Consider the following 23,508-nt stretch of genomic DNA (forward strand, 5'->3'; position numbering starts at 1 on the left):
CAAATTGCTCGGGCATTGTTACTCTTCCTTCTCAAAGTGGAAACAGCAGAAACTGCTGAAGCCGCCTCTTACAGTTTTAAAATTAACCTATCCACCATTCATTTTTAAATTTGTGACTGAAAGGGCTGCTGTCCAGAAGCCATGACTTCTCTTTCATTTACGTGTGGGTAACTAGGCTGAACTGCTTTAAATACTAGGAAATAGTCAAAAGATTCTCACTGGAGTGTGCTGATTTTTTTATTTTTTTACTTTGACAGAATTTGAATATTTCATCCTATATTTTTAATGCAGGATGACCCTGTACCCAATGGTCTTCGTGCCCTTCCAGTGTTCTATGCTGCTACAATAACAATTAATGTGTTCTCTATAATGTATACAGGTGCCCCAGGTGAGTATTACTTCATATATGAAGTCTTTTATGGAAGCACTGTTACAAATCTTGAAAACCTATCATTTTCTATATTAGGTAAACTGGATCCAGGATCTGTCTTCTTTGGATGCAGGGGCTCTGCTTATGAATGATTCGTTGACCCCAGTTTCAGGGATTTCACCCTCCCTCCCTGCCCCACAGCTCACTCCATTGTGTAGAGTCCCTTTTAATGCTCTGTGTAGCATTTTATAGGTGCTGAAGGGGCTACCATGTGGAAGGGGTCAGGAAAGTGTGTTCCCACACAAAGTTCCATACACCTAAATCTGAATCTAACCCACTAATTGTTAGAGAACAAATTACTAGAGAACTGATTATTAGAGAACAAAAAAGATGTCACAGTACGCACCTTGGTTAAAGCTCATGTTCCCTTCTGTAAAAGAAGAAACATCTTTACAGATAGTGAAGTAGTGGGTACTGGAAATGTCTGACAAACTGCTGTGTGTAATAGCTGTTATAGTTCTCTTAGGGCCATATCATGTAGTGATAAACACAGATTTACCATTAAGTCTACACTGAGCCTGAAATGTTGCCAGTCACAGCTTCTCAATATGTATCCATATGTACTATATATGTTTCCAAACATGCGTTCCCAGACTACCTGCACTTCACCCTTGAAAAGGCTTGGACAACATTATCCTTGATTTTTTTTCTGCATAAGGGGGAATTTTCATGTACTTCAAAATAAGCATATTCATGAGCTAAAAGACGACTTCTTGTTTTCTGGGATTCATAAGAGAACACCACATCATTCTGCATTATGATGGCCTTTTATAGTCTGCCAAAATAAAGCTGCTTCGGGTCTCTTTGGAGGTATGCTGTTTAAATGATGCATGCATCCTAAGAATCCGGAAGCTGCACCAAAGCTGTACTCCAGTGCTTAGGAATGGAGTGTGGCTTTGGCGCGACCTCCGGACTCTTAGGACCCATGCATCATTTAAATAGCATACCTCCAAAGAGACCCGAAGCAGATTTATTTTGGCAGTCTATAACAGGCCGATAAATCTTTAAATTGGCACAAATTGGCATTGTGTTAGTTATACAGCTGATGCTGAGTTCAGTAGTGGGGAATCATCTTATGTGAGCCACAGGAGGTAGAGACACAGTGTTCTGCATAATAGCACCAACCTGTTGTGCAGAATGGTGTTTTTTACCCAGAGGTTAAAAAGTAAGTGTCCTGGGTTCAGGATTTAATAGTTTATTCTTCCGTATTTCTCAACCTCTTCTGTTCCCTCCTCCACCAGTCCCCTTTCACCTCAGGGCAAGTACATATTGTGATAAATAATGCAAATCAATGTTCAGTTATATAATTTCATTTTCTCTCCTTTTCAGTCCTAGGAATCACTCTTCCTGTGTGGGCAATAGCACTAATATCAATTGGTGTATCACTTGTAATTGCTGCCTTAGTCTGGATATTTGTGTGTCCATGGATGAAAAGAAAAATAGCAAGTATGTCTCCAGAGGGGCAGGGTGGGGGGAGGTAAAATGCATTTTAAATTTTTCAGCTTGATTTCCATTGTAGTAACTCTTTCTATTGTAACCAGTGATTTCTTTGCCTTCTGCTGTAAATGTTTGGGTCTTTAATTTTGTACTGTGAGTAGTCAGCTAAAATGCATGTTTGTTTATATAAAATAAAAGTGAGGAAAGTGCAGCCTGCAGGGGCCAATCCCTTTTTTGCAGCCCACAATTACAATTAGCTTCTCAGACCTCTGGCATACAAGGCACATTTAAAAATTCAGGTTCAAAAACACCTTAAGAAAGAAAATGAAATTGGAGGCTTTCAAGAATGGCAGCTTAGTTTGACCCTCATCTCAGACTCCTCAAAAGCACTTGAAAATGTCCTGAATATCCAGGAAATTACAACCAAAAGTCATTTCCAGATTTGATTTTTGGTCACAGATTGGACACACTTTTCCTCTGCAGTTGTTTGCCTTTGTTTTAAAAATACATATAAACCATATTTCCTTGAACTTCATGTTGAATTTATTTTAGGTTGAGGACTTCCATGCATCCACTATGCCTTCTGACCTCTTTATCTTTTAAACCAGGAGTAGGTATGTGCTAAGCAAGTGTCGGAAACCTATTTCTTCCATCTCCAGACTCCATGGACTCCATCCCACTGGAGTGATTGCCATTTCTTTTGACTTTTTAAAGTGCAAAAACAAATCCCTAGAGGATTTTTTTTTCAGCCACAAAAATCATTTAGGAACTAGGGGAAAATCAAGGGCTGTGTGGGACCTTTCCACCTCCAGGGTTTACAAGGATTCAGCCAATTGCATGATTCCAAAATTGCTTTAAACTGATTTTTCTAATTTCTTTTACATTCATTTCAAAACCCATTTTTGTTTCAAAAATCACTTGGGATGTTGGAAAGGTTGTGTGGAAATAGGAATCCCATTTGCTGCATAGCAGTTTCAGTCTTGGTAAAAATATTTTGCTCATCTATAATATCTAAGGTGCCCTGGATTTAACAAAAAGCGGGTCAGAAAAAAAGTAGTGACTCAAATTAGAAAGTTCAGTCAGTGGAAACAAGGTTTCTGTTTCTTTTGCTTTGCTGTTGCTTGGAAAGACAAGGGCAAAATACCGCTGTGACCACTTTGTTTCTTTAAATATCACCAGTAATGACTGATACAAAGGGCTAAGGTGTAGATAACACGAGATCTTCTGTGGTTCATAAGTTTGGATTTTCCATAGGTCGATTAAAGAAAGAGGGTGCATTATCAAAAATATCAGACGAAAGCCTTGATAAAATTCAAGACGAAGATCTGCCTGTCTTTAAAGAACTCCCTGGTGCCAAAGCAACTGATGAAAGTACTATTCCTCTCACTGGCTCTGGAACTGAAGAGGCTGGTGCATCTGATAGCATAGCAAATGGTAGCCATCCACGTGTACCATATGGTGAGAAACCAAGAGCACTTAATTATTTCCCTTTTTTTCCCCATGTTTCCATTGCAGACTGTTTTCTGGTATCTTCTTTCATGGGTATAAATGATACCAAGCCTCTAATAGCAATCCCTTTCCACCACTTTAGTTTACAGAGTGAATCAAAAGAATGTGTGCAGTTTCATGAGTCCTCAGAGGTTTGCTTGTCCCCGCCACATTGTTAAAAGTACATACTATAGATAATACAGCCAACCCTCAACTTTTGCGAGGGTTGGGGTTTTAGGATCCCTGGTAAAGTGGAAAATGCGAATATCTCTAGGCATCCCCAAGCCATATTTAACAGACAAGAAAGTCCCTGTACTGGGGTGACTGGGCCTATGGCTGCATGTGCATTCTCTCACTCACTCACTTGACCTGGGTGGGTGGGTGAGGGGGATAGGGGGCAGGAGGAGGGAGAAGAGGGACATCCATCCCATCCCCTTGCCGTTGCCTGTCTGCATGAGTTCCCCTGTGCCATCCCCTTTCCTCCCGTACACATGAGTGAGTGGTGGAGGGAGGGAACATGTGTGCCCTCCTTCCTCATGTTTCCCCCATCTCATCCCTTTCCTGCCACCTGTGTGAATGGGTGAGGGAACACACACACCATCCCATCCTCTTTCCTTCATCCACCCAAGTGAGCAAGGAAACTCATGCATGACTGGGCCCAGTCACCCCATCACTTTGATTTTCTCCCAGGAACACTTGTGTTATCAAAGTCCCTGTTAAAGGTGGCATAGGGCAGCAATTGAGGTAGGTGGCAAATACAGCAGTCACAAATAATCAAATCTGTGAATGCTTAACCAGCAAATGTGGAGAGAAGAGTGTATGCTACACTGTTTTCTTTTACCTTACATTCTCAAATAGCTATCTATGAAGTTCACCATGGAGATACGTTAGCTGAGTGATGTACTTACAGTATAGTTGCATTCAAATCAATTGGTAGAATACTGGTAGTGAGGGTCAGTATAATAATCTTATTATGATTGAATTTTAGTGGCATCTTTAATTTAGATATATTGAACAATGCTTCATCAGTAGACTTCACATCCATCTGAAAGCTTCTTTGCATCTCCTTCTCCTTAAATACTATGAATGGAATCATAGTTTTTGTCCTGCTCATCTTTTAGCCTCCTCTCTCCAACAACTATTCCTGTACCACCTTCTTACCTAGGCTTCACTTACCAGTACACAGACAATGTCCCAGGGTCTCGCTCCTCTTTTCTTCCCCATCTCCTGCGTTCTTTGATTTGAATTATGTGATCATTAATTTCATTCCTTTGATAGTCATTTACCTAGTCCAATGAACAAAGGGAGAAATGCACACGTCAAAAGTAAGTAGGCCTTCAAGTTGGTGCTGTCGGCCAGTGCTTGTTGTCAGTCCAAGCTGCAAGTTTTTTTTAAGCTTTGGAGAATGAAAAAGATACAGCTGAAACACAGACCCTTTTAATAAACAGAGCAAGCTGGTTCTTCATTTTCTTTAAGGAAGGCAATAAAAACAATTGTAACTAAAGCAATCATATGAACACAAAACTTTTTTATTTATGATAGCTAAAATTGCTTGCTTAAAATAATAAATGTACTGCCCTGAAGACAAGGATGACATTTTGTAGGAGGAAGGAAAGGCAAATTAGTCAGGGAAACTTAGGGGTGAATAGCTGTCAGAATATGCTAGCGGAAGGATCTCTTCTGGGAGTGAGGAGGGTTGACAATTAGAGACTTTCTCTCCTGTCTCCACACCAAGTTGCAGAGGGACAGGCTGCTTTTGGAGAACGAATGGTAGTATAAATTATAGAAAACAGAGGAAATAATTCTTGTAGCTTCAGTGTTCTGCTATCTATGTGTCTAAGAATGTGTTTGAAAAACAAGACTTTTTATGCTGTTTCAGGAAGAGCATTTTCAATGACACACAGTATGGTGAAATCTCCTGTTTCCAATGGCACATTTAATTTTGATGGCCACATGAAGAGTGACATTCATGTATATCACACTGTGCACAAAGATTCTGGATTATACAAAGACTTGCTACATAAAATACACCTAGACAGAGGTAATGACGAGAGGCCTACACAAGAAAATAACTACAAGTTACTGCGGCGCAACAACAGTTACACCTGCTATACAGCCGCCATATGTGGGATGCCAGTGCACTCATCCTTCAAGGCTGTTGATGTGTCAGCTGCAGAAGATAGTGAAAAGCTAGTGACGGACACAGTTTCCTATTCCAAAAAGAGAGTTCGTTATGACAGCTACTCTAGCTACTGCAATGCTGTGGCTGAAGCAGAAATTGAAGCAGAGGAAGGTGGTGTGGAGATGAAATTGGCCTCTGAGTTAGTAAATCCTGACCATCCCCCAGAGGATCCTGCAGAAGATGAGAAAGATGAAAGAGACTCCTCACAAGTCCACCTGCTCTTTCACTTTCTCCAAATCCTTACAGCTTGTTTCGGATCTTTTGCACATGGTGGCAATGATGTTAGGTAAGTAAGAGGAACTTATTTGTGTGAATATTTATAATAGCAATTTAGGAATTCTGTAATTACTTTGCATTCTTTTTGAGTGCATATGAGAGTGCTACGGTCCACTGCAGATTTCACGTTTTAATCTATAATTTTCTTGTTCTATGTCTGTCTTCCCAATCTATATTATTTCTTGCTACTCATTTGCCTGAGGAACAAATACAACTATAAAATCAAGTTTTCTGGATTGAGGATTCCAAATCTGTTTTTAATCAGAAACAAATTTTGTTTAATATAAATTTCTTCTTTCATCTTTTAGTTCTATTACTGGTGTCCAGCTCTAGCTAAAATCTTCGTTTTCTTCGCTGACCAAATGTTTCAAGAGAGCTTATCAATATGCTAATAATGAGGGGTGGTTGTTTTGTTTCTTGCATAGAATAATGTTTTCATTTCTTTGACTCCTAGTGTCTTCCAGTGGGTAACCAGTTAAGTAGTTTGCCTTTGAAAATAATTTCCTAGGCAGGCTTAGTTACATTAGGATAAGAATTGGTGTTGAGTACTATTAATTTCTATTTAGACTGCCAGTGAGGACACTTACGTGGGAATCTGTTCTGGATCCATCCGTCTAAGGGGAAATCAACGTATGCTGGAGCCCCATTGGAACTAATGGGGCTCACACATGCGGCGGTGCAACAGCATATGCGCGCCATGGGCGCGCACCCCATTAGTTTTTACAAGGTGCACAAGGGGCTCTTCTGGCATGGCTTTCAGCATATACTGAAAGCTCCGTATGGTGCGCTCGTGCAAAATGCTGGATAGCTGGAAAGCTGGTGACTTAAACCAGGGCTGCCTGATCTGGTGGAGATAATCACCTGAAGAACTTGAGCCCCCTCTTCATAATTAGCAAGGAGGAGAAGTGTTTTGGGGGTTTGTGTGCATGCGTATGCATGTTTAATTAAGCATTTGTTTTCTTGCATTTCTTCCTTGAATTTGTATTCTGTGGAGACTTATTGGTTCTGCATCTGCAAAGTTGGTAATGGCAGGTACTCTGCAGTCCTCCCTTTCAGTGCAGAGCATCCAGGGACATGCTGTATGTTTCATGCAAAGTGGCTGCTAGACCCATCAGAACTCCCTAGCATACATTCAAGAGGGGAGGCCTAGAATGTCCCCCTCCCTCAGAAATTCTCTGCATAGAGTTTTGTTCTGCAGAAAAAACAGAGGCGTGTTCACCTACAAGAAAGATTTTGTTTGATATATGTGTTGAGAGTTCAGCTTTAAGGCTTGTTTGGCCACAGAATGGATAAGGATGGAAGGAAGGAAAGAGAAAGAGGGGTAGAATTTAGAGATATAGCTGAATTAATCAAGACTGTCAGTATACAAAGGGATCTTGGAGCACCTCTGAGACTGTATCAGACGCATCTGAGGAAGCAGACCAAGTCTACGAAATCTTACTCTACAATGTCTTTTGCTCAGATAGATCTCTTTGCATACTAAAGCAGCCTCAGGTTTTCATGGCCTCTGTGTGCTTACCATAATCTTTAGCTCTTTTAGGGTGCTATCATGTGCACCTCCAATTAAAATATCTTGCATGGGGTATTCCATCTTTCTTTCTCCAGAATGATTTTTTTTTTCCTGAGAAGAAAAAAGATGGAAGAAATTGGGAAAACATGGGAGGATTGCAGGTTGATATCTAGAACTTTTGTAATACTCCTTGAAAAGAGGCAGGGAAATTCCATAATGAAAGCATCATTTGGACACACACAGACCTCAAATTACCTTCTTTTATAGAGTAATTATTGTCTTATAAGGTAGGCTAGTTTTTGTGCTTTCTTCTGCCCCCGCCCTCCACTTTACATTAGGGAACATTTTGCCCACATTTTATATTTGAGAAGAGAGATTTTTCCCATTTGTTTATTCTATGGGACCAAGAGGTAAAGTTTACTTTTTCTTTTCCCATAGAAAAGTTGAGACACACTATCAGCTGGAAGAGAAAATGTTGCAGTGCAACATGATTGTGAGAGTAAGATACATTATCTGGGTCAACTGTGGCTTTCGCTGCCTGGGGTTTTCTCAGCTCAGAGGGGTGCAGTGTGTATTTTAAAGAGTGAATGTTTTTCTGTGCTTTCATCATGGAACACCAGAGATAACCCCAAGAGAAGTGTTGCTAGCATGAGTTGGTATCTTTGTCGCCAGTCAGCTACTAAATACATTTATACTGCTTTCTCATCCTTTGACCCAGGGAGTGGATTTTAACAACCACTGCCAGGGCCAGAAGTAGCTGTCATGTACAAACTAATAGCCCCAATTTATATTGTACTTTTGTGTGGATTTTAATTTTATGGATAATACTACTCACGTAAAACTTGTCACCATAAAGCTTTCTTTATTGCATAGTACATATGATTACACTTGCCAAATTAGTAGTCAACTGATGAGTGTGTTAAAATAATTAAAATTTGTATCCCTTGGCCTACTCACAGTAAGTAAACAGTGTAAAACAGATGCATTTAAACAGGCATTTAAATCCAGTTGTGGCCAGGATGAACTTATCCTTGCCAGAAGGTAATCGGGGAGGTATAGCCTCTAACAGTAATGAACTGTGTCAAATGTAGAGGCAGTGCAGAATCTGGGATGTTTTTAATAGGAGAGGAGGCATTAGGTGTAGAAGAAGAAACATATTATGTGCTTCATGAGCATCATTTGCTAAATCATAAACAGTGGATCGTCCTAGTACAACATAGGATTTTCAGTTAAAGTTGCCCCCCCCCCCCACCTTTCCCCTCTAAGCTCATCTGCAATTGAGGTTTGATCTGGAAATATTTGCTCCCAGCCCACTCTTTCAACACATAAAATCTTTTCACTGTCTTTCTCACATCTTTCTAAATTTTATTCCTTCTTTTTTTTTTTTTTTTTTTTTTTTGAAAAAGTTTATTGAAATTTAAAAACACACAACAACAATAACAGAGGTGTCTCGGTACAGACTCACTAGTCCTTGTATCGAGTTATACATCAAGAAGGAGTTTAACAAAGCAGATTTCAGAGAGGGTTACCTAACCCAGAAGGGAAGGTGTGTATATATCGATGTATATGCATATATATATTTACATATTGGAGAAGTAGGTCTTTCTCTGTTCCCATAAAGTTTAGGTGTTATGTCCTATCTTCTTCCTTAGTGCTTTGTTTCCCCTTTACCTCTTTCCTTCCCATATATCCCTTCTTGTTCCTTCTGTTTGAATTGAACTCCTTCCTACAGTGACCTTCTACTTTTCCCATCCTCTCCTTAAATCCCTTCCTCTCTTCCTCTCTACTAATTACTTTCTCCCTTCCTCCGCTCTCCTTTCTTTACTACATACACTCTCCTTCCACACATACTTTACCTTCATTCACTCTTTCTTCCTCTTCCCTCTTCCATTCCTCCACTTTCCTCTTCCCATTCTTACCAGACTTCTCTCTCTGATCCTGTTGGGTATATTTGTTTATTTTCCCACCCTTTTAACCTTACTTCAAGTTTATAGTGTCGTCATTGTTTTCTTTTCAATAGTCCATCCACAGTGATAGTATATTTTCTAAGTCTTCTCTTTCTGCTTTTTCAAGATCTTACTGCTCTCTATTTGTTGATCCTATACGTAATTCTTTAAAACTCCTCTAATTGCTATGTTATTTTGAGTCATCGAGATTCTACCTTGCTTCTTAACTCTCCAACTCTTGTGCTCTAATAAAAATGATATGCGTGTTCTACTGTTTTATTTATTACTGTTATTTATAAAAGCTAATTGTTGCTATCTTTCCCCATTCCCTATTCATACTTTCTAGAACTTTCGCCCATTCTTCATTTACTTCCTCTAGAGATTGGTTTCTAAGCAATTGTGTCATTTTATCCATTTCTATTGCATCGTAAACTTTCATTAGCCAATCTTTCTTGCTTGGAATCTTTTTCCCTTTCCATTTTTGCGTTAGAGCCAATCTCGCCATTGATATTAAATAATACAGAATCTTCCCATGTCTTTTGTCTACCTCCTCTTCCCACATATTTAATAAAAAAGTTTCAGGGAGAAATTTAATTTTTGTCGGTAGAATCAGGTTTATCGTCTCATGTACCTTTTTCCAATAATTCTTAACTAATTTGCATGACCAGAGGCAATGATATAGAGTTCCAGGTTCTTGTTGACATTTCCAACATAGATTATTTGTTGATTTATAAATCTTAGATATCTTTTCTGGCGTTAAATACCAACGGAAAAAGGTTTTATAATAACTCTCTCTCAAATTATATGAAGCCGAGTATTTTAATCTCTTTTTCCACACCGCTTCCCATCTATTTAAATTCAGAGGGTAACCAATATTTTTAGCCCATTGTATCATATTTTCTTTAATTACTTCCTCTTCTTGCTGCCAACCAAGCAATAATTTGTAAAGTTCTGATATCCATTTTGGGTTTTCTTTTACTATTATTTTCCCAAATTCATTTGGTTCAGCTTCAAAATTTGCTATTTTGGAATCCGCTTTAAATCTTTCTCTTAACTGCCAATACCTGAACCAATCTAATTCTATTCCTTCATCAAAGAGTTCTTTTTGTGTTTTAAATTCTACATTTTCTTTTTTGTCTTTTTTTAGTAATTTTGAATATGTTAGCCAATCTGTTTTTTGTCTGGTTTCTGATCTTTGAATAGCTTCCTGGGGAGAAAACCAATTGGGGAATTTTACCATAATTCTTAATTTATATTTATTCCACGTTTTGAGTAATGACCTTCTGATATGGTGTAAATTAAATTCTTTATTTGCTTTTGTTTTCTCATAGCCCAAATATGCATGCCATCCAAATTTTAATTTGTCACCCTCAATCTCTAATAGTTCTTCGTCTTTTAGCAAAATCCATTCTGTAATCCACATTAGACTGCAAGCTTCGAAATATAATTTTAAATTTGGTAAGCCTAATCCACCTCTCTCTGTTGAGTCTTGCAAGATTTTTAACCTAATTCTAGGTCTCTTTTTTTGCCAGATAAAATTACTCAAATCTCTTTGCCAAATTTTGAAAAAATTGTCTTTGATTACGATTGGGAGTGTTTGGAATAGATATAAAATTTTCGGGAGAACCATCATTTTTATTGCTGCTATTTTCCCCATGAATGATAGATTGTACTTTCTCCATTTCTCCAATTTCAATTTGATTTCTTTCCATACTTTTTTATAATTAATGTCAAATAACTCGTTCAGATTACTAGAGATTGTTATTCCTAAATATTTTGTTTTTCTTTCTATTTTAATCTTTAGCATAGCTGATAATTTCCTTTCTTTTTCTGGAGACATGTTTTTGGTTAGTATCGTGGATTTATCTTTGTTTAACTTGCAGCCTGTTATTTCTCCAAATTCTTCAACTTTTTTTACTAGTTCTGATGCACTTTTGCATGGGTCATTTAAAAAGATTACCAAATCATCAGCGAAAGCCCTTACTTTATATTCATATTTTTTTATTTTTATGCCTTGGATGTGGTCGTTATTCTTGATCCTTTTGATCAATCTTTCAATTACGAGTATAAATAGTAACGGGGAGAGAGGGCAACCCTGTCGTGTACCTCTGTTTATTTTGATGGAATCGGATTTTTCGCCATTCACTATAATTTTTGCTTTTTGGTCTTTATATATTTCTCTGATCCATCCTATAAATTTGGTGCCTAGTTCCGATTTCTCTAAAATTCCAAAGAGTGTCTCCCAACAAACTGTGTCAAATGCTTTTTCTAGATCTAATAGTAATAAGCCTAATTCTCTTTCATTGTGTTTTTCATAGAATTCCAATATATTTAATACTAATCTTGTGTTTTCTCTTATTTGCCTTTGGGGTAGGAATCCTTTCTGATCCTTGTCTATACTATCTTTTAAAAAGTTTTTTAATCTGGTTGCCAAGATTGATGAAAAAATTTTATAATCTATGTTCAATAGCGAGATCGGTCTGTAATTTTGGACTTCCTTAGTATCTTTGCCTTCCTTTGGGATTAGTATTATATCCGCTTCTTTCCATGTTTCAGGAATTCCCTCTCTCAATATCGAATTTAACATATCTTGTAATGGGGCACTTAATACATCCTTAAAGGTTTTATAATATTGTACCGTATAACCATCTGGTCCTGGAGATTTCCCGTTTTTCAGTCTATCAATTGCTGTCATGACTTCCATCACGCTAATTGGTTTGTTTAAATTTTCAAATTGGTCCTTATCTGGTTTTATATATTCATCTCTACTGTCTGCTAAATAATTTTGTATATCTCTTACATCTATTACTTGTTTTTGATATATCTTCGAAAAAAATTGGACAAACCCATTTTTTATTTCTTCTTGTTTGGTTACCATTTTGCCTTCTATTTTTAATTCAACTATTGTTTTTTTATTTTGTTTTCTCCTTAGCAATTCTGCCATTCCTTTGCTAATTTTATTGGCATGTTCGAAATTCTTCTGTTTTAAAATTTTTAGCTTTTGGCTAATTTCCAATGTATCTTTATTCATTTTTTGTTTTTTTAATAAATGGATCTCTTCCAATATTTTGGGATTCCCCAGATGCGTTTCTAATTCTTTTTCCTTCATTGCTATTAATTTGGATATCTCCTGTTCTTTATCTTTTTCTTTTTTATTCAAATAGGCTTCTTGACTGATTAAAAAACCCCTCACCACCGCTTTTCCGGCATCCCAAACATTTTTTAATTTTGTGTCCTGGGTAGTATTTTCTTTAAAATAATTAGTTATTACCTCTTTTGTTTTTTTAATAATTTCTTTATTTTGAATTGTAGAATCTTTCAGTCTCCAATTCTTTGTTCTAGTCTTTTGGGTGAGAGTTACTATTACGGGGTTATGGTCTGAAATTAATCTTGGCTGTGTTTCTACTAATTTAATCATGTTGCATAAGGAAGTTGGTATCCAAATCATATCGATACGAGATAAGGATTGATGTCTGTTTGAATAAAATGTAAATCCCTTTTCCTTTTTTCTACCTAAGCTCCAAGCATCTTTTAAGTAGTAATTTTTTATTAAGTCAAAGAAGGATTGAGGGAGTATACCTTGGTTGTTTTTGATTGCTTTTGTAGATTTTTTGTCTATAGAGGGTTCTACAACCCCGTTGAAGTCTCCCATGATTATTATTTTATCATATTTCAGTTTTTCTATTTCATTGTGTAACTTATAGTAGAAGAGTCCTTTTTTATCTTGGGGGCAATATATTCCTAGTATTAAATAATTTTCGTTATTCACATTGACTTCCACACCTACGTAGTGTCCCGCAGGATCATTTAGAACTTCCTTCGAGTGGATATGATTTTTAATGTAAATTGCTACTCCTTTCTTTCTATTCTTCGCTGCCGAAATGTAATCTTTCCCTAGGTCTTTGAATCTTATAAGTCTTTTTTCAGTGTACTTAACGTGGGTTTCTTGTATACAAGTGATATCACAGTTTAATTTTCCTAAATAATGAGTTACCTTTTTCCTCTTATTTGGTGAATTTAGTCCTTTTACGTTCCAGGTTATTAATTTCATGCAATAATTTTGCGGATTACCTTTTCTAATCACCTAATATTAGTAGGTTTTCAATCAAATTTTAATAATTAAAAAAAGTACAAAAGAGTTTATTTAGCTTTCTACACAATTCGTTGTCTTTTTAATCTTTATTCCACCTCTCTCAAATCTTCTCTGCTTTCTCTTTCTTCGGGTGTATTCCTCTTTTCTTCCTCCTCCTCTCGCCTCCTCTCTCCCTCCTCTCCGTTCCCTGTTTCTGGTAGCGGTCTTAAGAGGTCGTCGTTTTCTTCCCTCTCGCTTCTTTCGTTCCTCTCTCCTGATGGAGTTCTTTTTGTCATTTCTTTTTTAAATTCTTTCCAAAAATTCCCGGCTTTTTCTAGCGAATTTAGTTTATATCTTTTTTGGTTCCACGTTAAGGATAATCCTTCCAGCTCTTCCCATCTAAATGGTATTTTATACCTCTTCAATTGTTCTGTTAGAAATTGGTAATCCTTCCGCCTTCTTAGCACCTCCGCCGGGATATCCTTGAACACCTGGATCTCCGTTCCTCGTATCACAAATCTTGTTTTAAAGTTTTTCTGAAGAAACGCATCTTTTGTCTGCTTTCTTACCCAGTACAACACCACGTCTCTTGGTAGCTTCCTGGTTCTTGCTGTATTCGAGTTTATCCTGTACATCCTGTCGATTTCTCCACCCATTTGTTGTATTGGCATATCGAGGTATTTTGCTAAGTAGGGAGTCAAGAGGTCATAGAGGTTTTCGTGAGCTTGTTCCGGGAGGCCTCTTAATTTGATACATTTTTCCCTCTGTTTGATTTCTAATCTCAGGATAGCATCTTGGTCTTCTTGTTGATATTTGTTTAATTCTTCTATCTTCTCTTCCATTTTCTTTGTTTTTTGATCTAATTTCTCCATTTTTCCTGTTATTTTTTCAATGTCTTTGTTAAGCTTGTCCAGATCTTGTCTTATTCTACTGGCCTCGTATTTCAGTTCTTTCTTTGTTTCTTCTCTCGATTCTCTGATTTCACGTCTTGTTTCTTCTTTTGAATCCCAAATCTCATTCTTAAGTTCCATGTGTAGTCTTTTCATTTCCTCTAATAGACCTGGATTTGAGTCGGCATTAGACAATCTTCTTTGGGTGGACATTGCTGCTGCTTGTTGTTGTCTTTCTTTTTCTCTTCTAGTCATAGCCATTTTATTTCTTAATGAGGGGGGTACTTATCTTATGTCTTCTATCTGTAGTTACTTTCTTTGCTTCCTTTAATCTTTAGTGTTTTATTTTTATTTTTTATTTTTTTGTAATCCACTAAGATTATATTACTACAATCCGTTCTCACTAATTAATTTGAAATGTTAATTATAATAATAGATGCTGTTATTTAATACTATCACTGTGGAGGTGGATCTTCCTCTAGTTCTTTTATTCGTGAATGTGTATCTACTCCTTTAGTTTAATATATAAGATAGTATTCTACAATTAGATAAATGACTGTTTCTGCAGCTCCACCCCTGGCGTTTAGCTAAAAAAGAGAAGAAAAAAAAGGCAGTTGTAATCCTGGGCTATTTACCTCGGTATTTTGTGGCTATTTTGTTCGATGTTCACTCTTCCTCTTCACTTTCTTAAGACTCGGGGGAAAAAAACAAAACAAAACAAAACAGAGCAAAACAGAAAACCCCTTTTAGACCGCCCTTCCCTAATCGACGTTAGGTAGAAGAGTACAAAAAGAGAGGGGAGTGTCAGTTATCTAATGGCCAAGTGGCTAGTAGTACCCACTAACCAGGTAGTTCAGTGATTTGAACTTAGTAGTAATATTATTATACTCCTCTATGAGTTAACACGGTGTCCACAACAGTTTCTGACCCTTTTTAGAGTATTTAGTAGGGAGGGGGGAAGAGAGAGAATCAGCAAAAAAAAAAAAAAAAAAAAAAAAAAAAAAAAGGGGGGGGGGGAGGGGGGGAAGAGAGGGAGAGAGAAAGAAAAAAAAGAAAAAAAAGAAATGGAAAAAAGAAAGGAAAAAGAGGAAAGGACAAAACAATCCTTTTATATTTACCCAGACCCCCCTTCTTTGCCCAAAAACTATTTGAATTGTTCCACAGCACCTGTGTTGTAACACTAAAATTGTCTCAGAGAATGTATACTTGAATTCCACAAAAGTTGGGTTATAATAATAAAAAAAAAAAAAGACCCAAGTTGCTTTTCCTTGCTATAACACTGTATAGCTCAGAAAGTTAGCTACCCTACAGGTTGTTATTTAGTTTGGCTAGGGAGAGTTTAAAAGTAGTTTCAGTAGATACAGTGTTTCCAATGAGCTATCCAACAAAGAGGCTAAGCATTTACAATGTTATGTTGTAGAGTCTGATGGTAAGTAGAGCATACAGTTAAATAGTTGCAGTTTGTACTTTCCCCTTCGGCTGGGGTGTTCAAAGGATTGTATGCTCTATAAGTAGAAAACAAATGCTTTTTTCCTCTTATGTCTTACTCCCCACAACGGATCTCCGCGGCGTCAGGCTACTGCAGCGTTTCCAGACACGTGTGTCTAGTCCTGCCTTGAATAAAGTTCTAGCGTCTTTGCCACACAATCCACTCCAATCCTTATTAACATCAGCCAGCAAGGGGCTGCAGATTAGATTTTTGCGTTTCCAAATGTTCTATTTTCCACTCTCCCAGTTCAAAAATAAGAAGTCCCAAATAGTACTTAGTAATCCCACGAGAAATGTTGTCCAATTCCTCCAGCGTCAAGATGGCGGTCGGGGTGTTTCTATTGAATTAATCCTTTCCAGCTGGGTATCTAGAGGAGCAGTGTTTTCTTTACAGAAAAAAAAAGAAAAGGGAAATATAATATAGGGAAGTAAAGTCCACTCTTGGTTCGTCTTTTGTAAAGGACAGGGAGAATTGCAGTAGCTCAAATGTAGCTCTTAGAATCCCTGCCGAAACACAGCCAAGCGCGGGGAAGGGGGGAGAAACCGGATTCCCCAAAGAGTCAGTTTAAGCAGAGGCTCCGTTCTCTTTCTCTCCTCGCGGCGTCTGTTGGCTTGGAGAGTTTGTAATGCCGTATTAGGATTTAAAGTAAAGGGTTAGATTCCCACTGAATCAGAGTCTCTCAAAAGAGATGCGGAAATGTGTCTCAAAGGCGGTGACGGCGGTGCTTCTGCCGCGTCGCGGCTGCACAATCCCGGTACTGGCTGGCTCAAACCTCCATTTCTCTTTGCGCCCTCTTACCGGCCGATTTCCTTGCCGCTTCCCTGGACGTTTAGAGTTGCGGAGGTAACGCTGAGCCCCTCTTCTTCTCCCCTTTCTGGGGAGCTCCTTGAAGTGCTTCTCGCGTAGTTAGCTTACTTTTTACCCTGGGATCTGCAAGTCTCCTCCCGGAGTGGTATTGAGAGGAGGCTTCTCGCACCCGCCATAGCACCGGAAGTCTAAATTTTATTCCTTCTGAGTTGATAGTCACTAGAGATTAGGACTAGAGACTGCTTTTGTTTTCAGCTATTGCTTTCTGTAAGTTGCTGAATGCCGTAACTCCCAGGGAGTACGTCAGGCACAAGTTCCAGGATTTATATCATTTGAAAGCTTGGCCTCCAGTTTTCAGAAAATATTAACTTTTACCCATCGCCTGTTTCTCCCCCACAGTGTCAGACAGTATCATTGCCATTTCTTCCAACTGTGTGTCTTGGCAATGCTCTTAAACTAAATATAGTCAGTGCTAGTCTTTCAATCTAGCTCTCAGTTCCTGGACTATGCATTCTCTGGATTCCTTTCTTCATTGTCTATGTCCCAGAGAGCTTTAGCTTTTTAAACATGGTTTAACATAGGAGCCAGTATAGTGTAGTGTTTTGAGTATTGGACTATGCCCGCGAAGACCAGGGTTTGAATTCCCGCTTAGCTATAGAAACCCACTGGGTGATCTTGGACAAGCCACACTCTCTCAGCCTGAATGAAAGGCAAAGGCAAACCTCCTCTGAACAAGTATTGCCAAAACAACAACAACCTTGTGATGAGTTCGCTTTAGGGTTGCCATAAGTCGGAAACAACTTGAAAGTGCATAACAACAACAATCACATTGAGCACTTTATGTTGTTCTAATAATCAGCTTGATTGTTGCTTTCTTATCTATAGGTAGCAGTTGAAAAATTATTGTATAATGGTATACTCTTATGTTTAGTGTTCTTGGTGTAAAACCTGTGCTTTAGATGCCAGTCTCTTAGAAGACCTTTCTATCAGAGTTAAGAGTTTAGTAATGGATGGATGCTATCTAGTGCAAAGAAGGCTACACCAAAACAAATAAACAACAAGTTTACAATAATTCAAATGCACCTGCTTCTCTTAGAATCAAACCAGGGGGGTTGGGAGAGGTAGAGGCAGAGGCAGGTGATGCCATCATCTTTGTTAATTCAGACTCCCAGTACTCTGACCCTGTGAATCTTGGCTCTGCTTCATCACTCTACATACCAGCCCTATGAAATAGTGGCCTGGGAAATACTGTCCTTTGGGGGTGTGGGAATGGCACAGAGTAGTAATGCTTAAGACAGGATTTCATAAGGGCCTGGGATCTTCTGGGTCATGATATCTCAAATTAATATTGTCTGATTCCTATATTTTAATTTACAAATCCAGGGCACTTTCCATATATCCATTTATTTTCTAAGTGGTTATAAGCTAACCAAGAAAACTATAAAACTTTATAAAATCCTTTGTTATAATATTTCCATTATCATCCTGGTATATACTACATTAGTCCCTGTTTTCTGCCACATACTTGCATTTTGTAAAAATGCTATTCAGTTTTTCTCTAGCCTGTCTGAACAATATGGATGGCATGTGCCAAAAGGAGAGGTATAAATGGAAATAAATAAATTGAAGGAACGCTAAAGGTAACATGAGGCTTCTGTTTGTGGAGAAAGGAATTTTCTCCCTCCCTTGGTCAATGTGATCAGTAAAGAATTTAGTGAAGGCTTTAGGACTTGATAATTCAGTTCCCATTTTATATTTTGTTTTCCAGCAATGCTATTGGCCCTTTGGTAGCCCTCTGGCTTATATATGACCAAGGTGGGGTAATGCAAGAAGCTCCTACTCCAGTTTGGCTACTACTGTATGGAGGCGTTGGCATCTGTGTAGGTCTTTGGGTCTGGGGACGAAGAGTGATCCAAACAATGGGGAAAGACCTCACTCCCATCACCCCATCAAGGTAAGGCCTGCCTACTTGCTCTGGTTACCTCAACATCTAATGCTATCTGTTCTGACAAATGCCACCCAAGTGTGTGTGCCTAATGAATTCTGCTTTTGATTTGAATAGTGATATGCATTACCTCCTCTTTAAACTAATGTTTAAATTGTTGAGGTCTAGTTGAGCAGAATAGTCTGCCCATGTCTTGAACAGCATAGAGAGGCATAAATTAGGAAACGGCAAAAAAATTAAATAGCTTTCCATGAGCTTCCAAATAATGTATTTTTAAAACATGATTTTATGATTTTTATTTGCTTTTAATGCATACTAGACCTCTGCTGCTAACCTAATTACTAATTAAGCATGATTTCTTGGAATGTAGAATAGATTGCAAGTAGTAATGACCTGATCAGTTAATGTAATGCGGATGTGTGTGTATAGTTTTCCATTATTCAGCAGCAGCTTGTTCTCTTAATATAACGCAATGACCAAAAATCAGTCGGAAGGGAACCGTTGGCGGCAATGCTGGTAAGACTTTGGCATGTTGCATGGTGTCAGCCCAAACTGATAGATAATTTTTTTAAAAAAAGAGTGACTGTGAAGTGTTTTCTTATGCTTCCTGCAGTGGATTCACTATTGAGTTGGCTTCGGCGTTCACAGTTGTGGTAGCTTCCAATGTTGGACTTCCTGTCAGTACTACACACTGCAAGGTATGCCTTTGCCATGTGACTGCAGCCAGGCTGGTCTGGACTGTATGTTTTTTTTAACTCTGCTGCTCAGATCAGTTTATAGTGGCATGATACCATAATGAGGAAATATACTATGAGTGGGGCAGGGCAGCAACATCTTCCCACCTATTTGTAAAATGCATAAAGGGACTACTGGTCTTAACTTCCCTCCTCAAACATTTCATTTCTTTCATATTGTGCAACCTGTTATCCATGTGAGATTATCCAGTGTTGACTGCCTATTTGCTTTAATTTTTGCATTGTTATGCATTCCTATAAAGGGCAGTCAGTCAATCTACCATTGGGCTTTTGCTGACATTGTTAATTTTAGTAGGTATTGTGCAAAAGCAAAGTTTAGTAGGACTGCACATGTACTGTTTCCTATTTAACTACAATATTTTCATATAGTTGTGCAGTTACACAGGACAGCACTGAACAAGAATGGCCATAGCCCCAACTTCCCCCGCCGCAGTCGCATTGGAGAAGTGGCTGATAGCTTTTCGGCATTTTGTTTCTGGAGGCAAGAAATATAAATGTTCCTTGCACTTTGGAAGTTAAAAAAAAGTTTTTAAAATATCTATTATGCTGCATTATGCATTGCCTCTAAATCTGCTTACTAAATCTGTTGGCAGGTCGGCCCTTCATAGCAATGGGCTTTTCCTCAGATCATGCCACATAAACTGAGATCTGCTGCACCTTCCTTTGTCCAGAGGTTCTGACACTTTTCATCCTTCATACTTCCACTTTCCCGATGAATGCATGGCATGGGATTTCCTGTGTGTCACTTTTTACACTATAAAATCTCCATCTGTCTTTTTTTTTTTTTTATTTCTTCACAGTGGATTTTGCATTGAAGTAATGTGTGCGCTAACCGTACTTGTAGCCTCAAATGTGGGTATTCCAATAAGCTCCACTCATTGCAAGGTATTGGAGTTTGCAGTGGTCACACCAATTAAACACACAGTCAAGTCTTTAAGAACAGAAGGAAACAAATTGTAATAAGTGCTTGTTTTCCATTTTGCCTTCATTACGTAATGTATCAAGCAGTTTTAAAAAACAGAATCAAAGTATAAAATTTGAAATTACCAAAATTGGACTTGCAAATTTCATCAAATATTGTAATACTATCCTCCCCCCCCCACCATAGAGTGGAGAAAACATATGTAGTTTATTATTCTTAATGCTTATTAGCAACATTGTAGAATTCATCTTATAGTCTATTAACAAGTGACAGTCATCTTAACTTTTAGTATTCTTGCTTCTATTTATTAAATGTTTTAGGGTTAGCTTTGCACTAACAATTTTATACTTTTAGTCCCCCACCCCCAAAAACTCATTTGCAGAGGGTTTTTAAAATCTGAAATACTAGAAGATTATAACGCACCTAATTTTAAGGAGCACTTCATGTGCACATCAATGAGAGTCACCGGAATACTTGGTTCTGTATTGCAGTTTCTGAAGGCAAATGACCAGTGGTTTCAAGCCAATCCAAAACACGGCTATCACTTGAAATTCAGCAAGTTTTAACTTTTGAGCAATGAATCTAACTGCTTTCCTAACTTGTATTCTAATCAAAACTTAGTAAAATAAACTTAGATAATGATTAAAAATGGATTTACCAATGCCAGTATCACTGATGCCCTTTTAAACTGTTGTGGAAGTGTTAATAAATGACACGGTGTATAACACTCATCCTCTAAAATAAATATGTTAATAAAATTGTAGCTCCTTTTTATATTCATTTTAAAGACATATTCTTCATCATTTTCAGACCTCAAATGTACCTTTAGTCTACAACAGTGATTCCCAAACCTTGTTCTTCCAGATTTTTAGACTCCATCTCCCAGAATTCCTGGTTGTTGGCCAAGCTGATTGGTGCTTCTGGGAGTTGAAGTCCAAAATACCTGGAGGACCAAAGTTTGGGAACCATTGGTCTACAACATCATCATATTTCCAATTTGTCCTTTCCCTCTTTCTCTCTCTGGTTCTGAATCCCAGCTTAAGTACGTTACTTTCTTTTAAAGCAAAGAAGCCAAGAAAAAAAAAATGCTGGAGGTACTGCAGATGTGATCCATCCTCTGGAAGATTAAAGGAAACTCTCAGAAAGAAGTATTAAGGGGCTGATAAAAGCTTTTGCATGAGTGTTTCCTTTTGGAAATGATGGCAAAATACTGCAGTAGAATGCAGATACTGGGGAGAAGGCAGTTAGGCTAGAGAGTCAGGCAGTCTGCTGCCTGACATAGGCAGGTTACAGACCACCCATTTGGGGCGGCCTGCACCCACCCCTTTCCCTAACAGATTGGGACCTGAGCAGCCACAGCGGCAGCCCCAGAGGCCCCGATCCACTGCTTCTCCAGGCCTCTGGGAAGTGGCAAAACCGCTGCTTCCCTGTGGTCTGGAAAGGGGTGTCCTTGGGGCTTCATTTGAAAGGCACCAGTGCATGTGAATGGATGATTCCAATTAAATTTAAAGAGAAAGCAAACTATCCCATCAAACTATCACATTGATAGAAAATTAATTTTAGTCATTATTTTTCTGCTATCATTATGACAAGACTGGGGGTCTTTGGAATTGGTTTGATCAAACATGGTCTCATGACGGGCTTTTAGTTACTAAGTTATATTAAGTGGGTTATGCCATCCACACTAATTGGATTGAATCAATCCTCTGGAACCTTGCATCTCAGTAATCTATCTGACTTGATTTGTAAATCTCAAGAAAATCTATAAACAGAGGGGACTATGCCTTTTTATATTCAAATGTATTCTTCAGTGGCAAGAGAATTTTTTGGAATTTTATATAAGTTCTAGTACTGTTGTAGTACATTACATAAATCTAGTGTTAGAATCTGATTGTGAGAATATTGACTTCTGCTCTCTGCGGAGCGGCCATACTCTAGTAGTGAAATACAAACTTTGGAGGCTTGGGTGATTGCCCACTAAAAGGGATTTGAGGTTTTAGAGGCTAGAAGAGACCTCACTCTCTGTCAGAAGCTTGAGTCTTGACTAGGCTAGACGTACCAGTATCTGACTCTGTGTAAGGCAGAGCATTGTATGCAAGATCGCAAAGTAATGGGGATAGGGAATAACCCAATAAGTAATATGTTATTTCCTATAATTCTGAACCTAAAAATGTGGTGTAATATCTTAGATCAGTAGATGTTATAAGCAAAGTTCCAGCTATCTTGAAAATGCTTGGATTGAAATTAGAACCATTCATGTTCAGTGTCATCTCTTTCCCAAGTTGTTTTCTTTTATGCAAGAGCAAGCTCTTACCTAGCTGCTCTGCAACAAAAGGAAAGCAGAATGTCAAAGTGTTTATCTGTGATGATTTTTAGCTGTGGGGTGGATTATAGGGTATTGAGGAAATGCTGGTTTGCCTTGCATTACCTTATAGCATTAGAAGGTTATGGTAGCATGAGAAAGCAAACAGCAGACTTCATGGCACTTAGGAAGGAAATTGGGTTAAGGAGGCAGACGAAATGACAGTTTCTCACGGAAGATAAATTTCACTCTTTTGTAGAGTTGAACAGTTACAGCATGAGAACACAGTATTACTGTGAATAAATATGTGATATTGGAGGTCTAATCTTATTCCATCTGGAGATCAGCTTCAGGCAAGCCCTAAAATGGCAATGATCAGAGCAGGAAATTCACTTTTATATATTGCCTTTGTCAGACTATTAGCGTTTTTGGCACATCAGATAACACAGCAATCCCAGTGATGAAGAACACCGGCTTTACAACTTGCTAGAAAAAGAATTCTTACTCTTACCCGTGTAAGAGTTGAATTTGAGTACTTGTCACCTAGTAAATATTCTGTCAAATTGGCAGTCTTAGCAGGTTATCTGTTCTTCCCTCATAGAATCTAACTTTGCCACCCTTTTTTATTTTCTGCTCCAAAGTTAATTGCCACTTATATATGGAATCATTCTAAGCACCAAAGTTCTTGGTTGTTATCCTTATTAGCAAGAGGGGCCCTTTACCAAGAAGAGTCAGGGATTAATATGACAAATATAAAACCCCAGGCCTTAAACAAGAGAGAGAGAAAGCAATCAAAGCTAGAAATTAATAAGTGCCTTGGAATCCAAATGGTGCAAGGCACTTCCTAAAAACCAAACAGATGCCCATCTCAAATAGTTCTCAGTCTCTGTGACAGCTTTACACAAAACTCCATCCCTGTGTTGAAATGATACAGGAGTTCAGATTTCAACAGTGAGCTATTTCAGAAGCTTTGTAAATCAGGGCATCAGCTGAATGGCATTGGTTTCTTTTAGCAGGGGTCCACAAATGTGGTTGCTAGGTTGCCAGCAGCAGTCAG

The 23,508-nt window shown here is 38.2% G+C and overlaps 1 protein-coding gene across 7 annotated transcripts in view; it reads left to right on the forward strand.

Annotated features, from left to right (window-relative positions):
* Positions 1 to 23,508, forward strand: part of LOC149309376 (sodium-dependent phosphate transporter 2) — a 93,099-nt gene that overhangs the window by 67,119 nt on the left and 2,472 nt on the right. For 4 of the 7 annotated variants that reach the window (XM_089532305.1, XM_089532307.1, XM_089532306.1 and 1 more), the window contains exons 5-10: positions 292 to 388; positions 1,760 to 1,876; positions 3,122 to 3,325; positions 5,235 to 5,823; positions 18,296 to 18,481; positions 19,086 to 19,170. In XM_089532305.1, coding sequence (XP_089388431.1) covers positions 292 to 388; positions 1,760 to 1,876; positions 3,122 to 3,325; positions 5,235 to 5,823; positions 18,296 to 18,481; positions 19,086 to 19,170 — 1,278 coding nt within the window. Of the gene's footprint in view, positions 1 to 291; positions 389 to 1,759; positions 1,877 to 3,121; positions 3,326 to 5,234; positions 5,824 to 18,295; positions 18,482 to 19,085; positions 19,171 to 20,027; positions 20,113 to 23,508 lie in introns of all 7 variants that reach the window. The other 3 variants (XM_089532309.1, XM_089532310.1, XM_089532311.1) reach the window with 3 other exon arrangements.

Source organism: Sceloporus occidentalis, unplaced genomic scaffold, assembly GCF_023333645.1.
Source record: "Sceloporus occidentalis isolate IW3139 unplaced genomic scaffold, rSceOcc1.0.p SCAF_7, whole genome shotgun sequence".
Taxonomy (NCBI): Eukaryota; Metazoa; Chordata; class Lepidosauria; order Squamata; family Phrynosomatidae; genus Sceloporus; species Sceloporus occidentalis.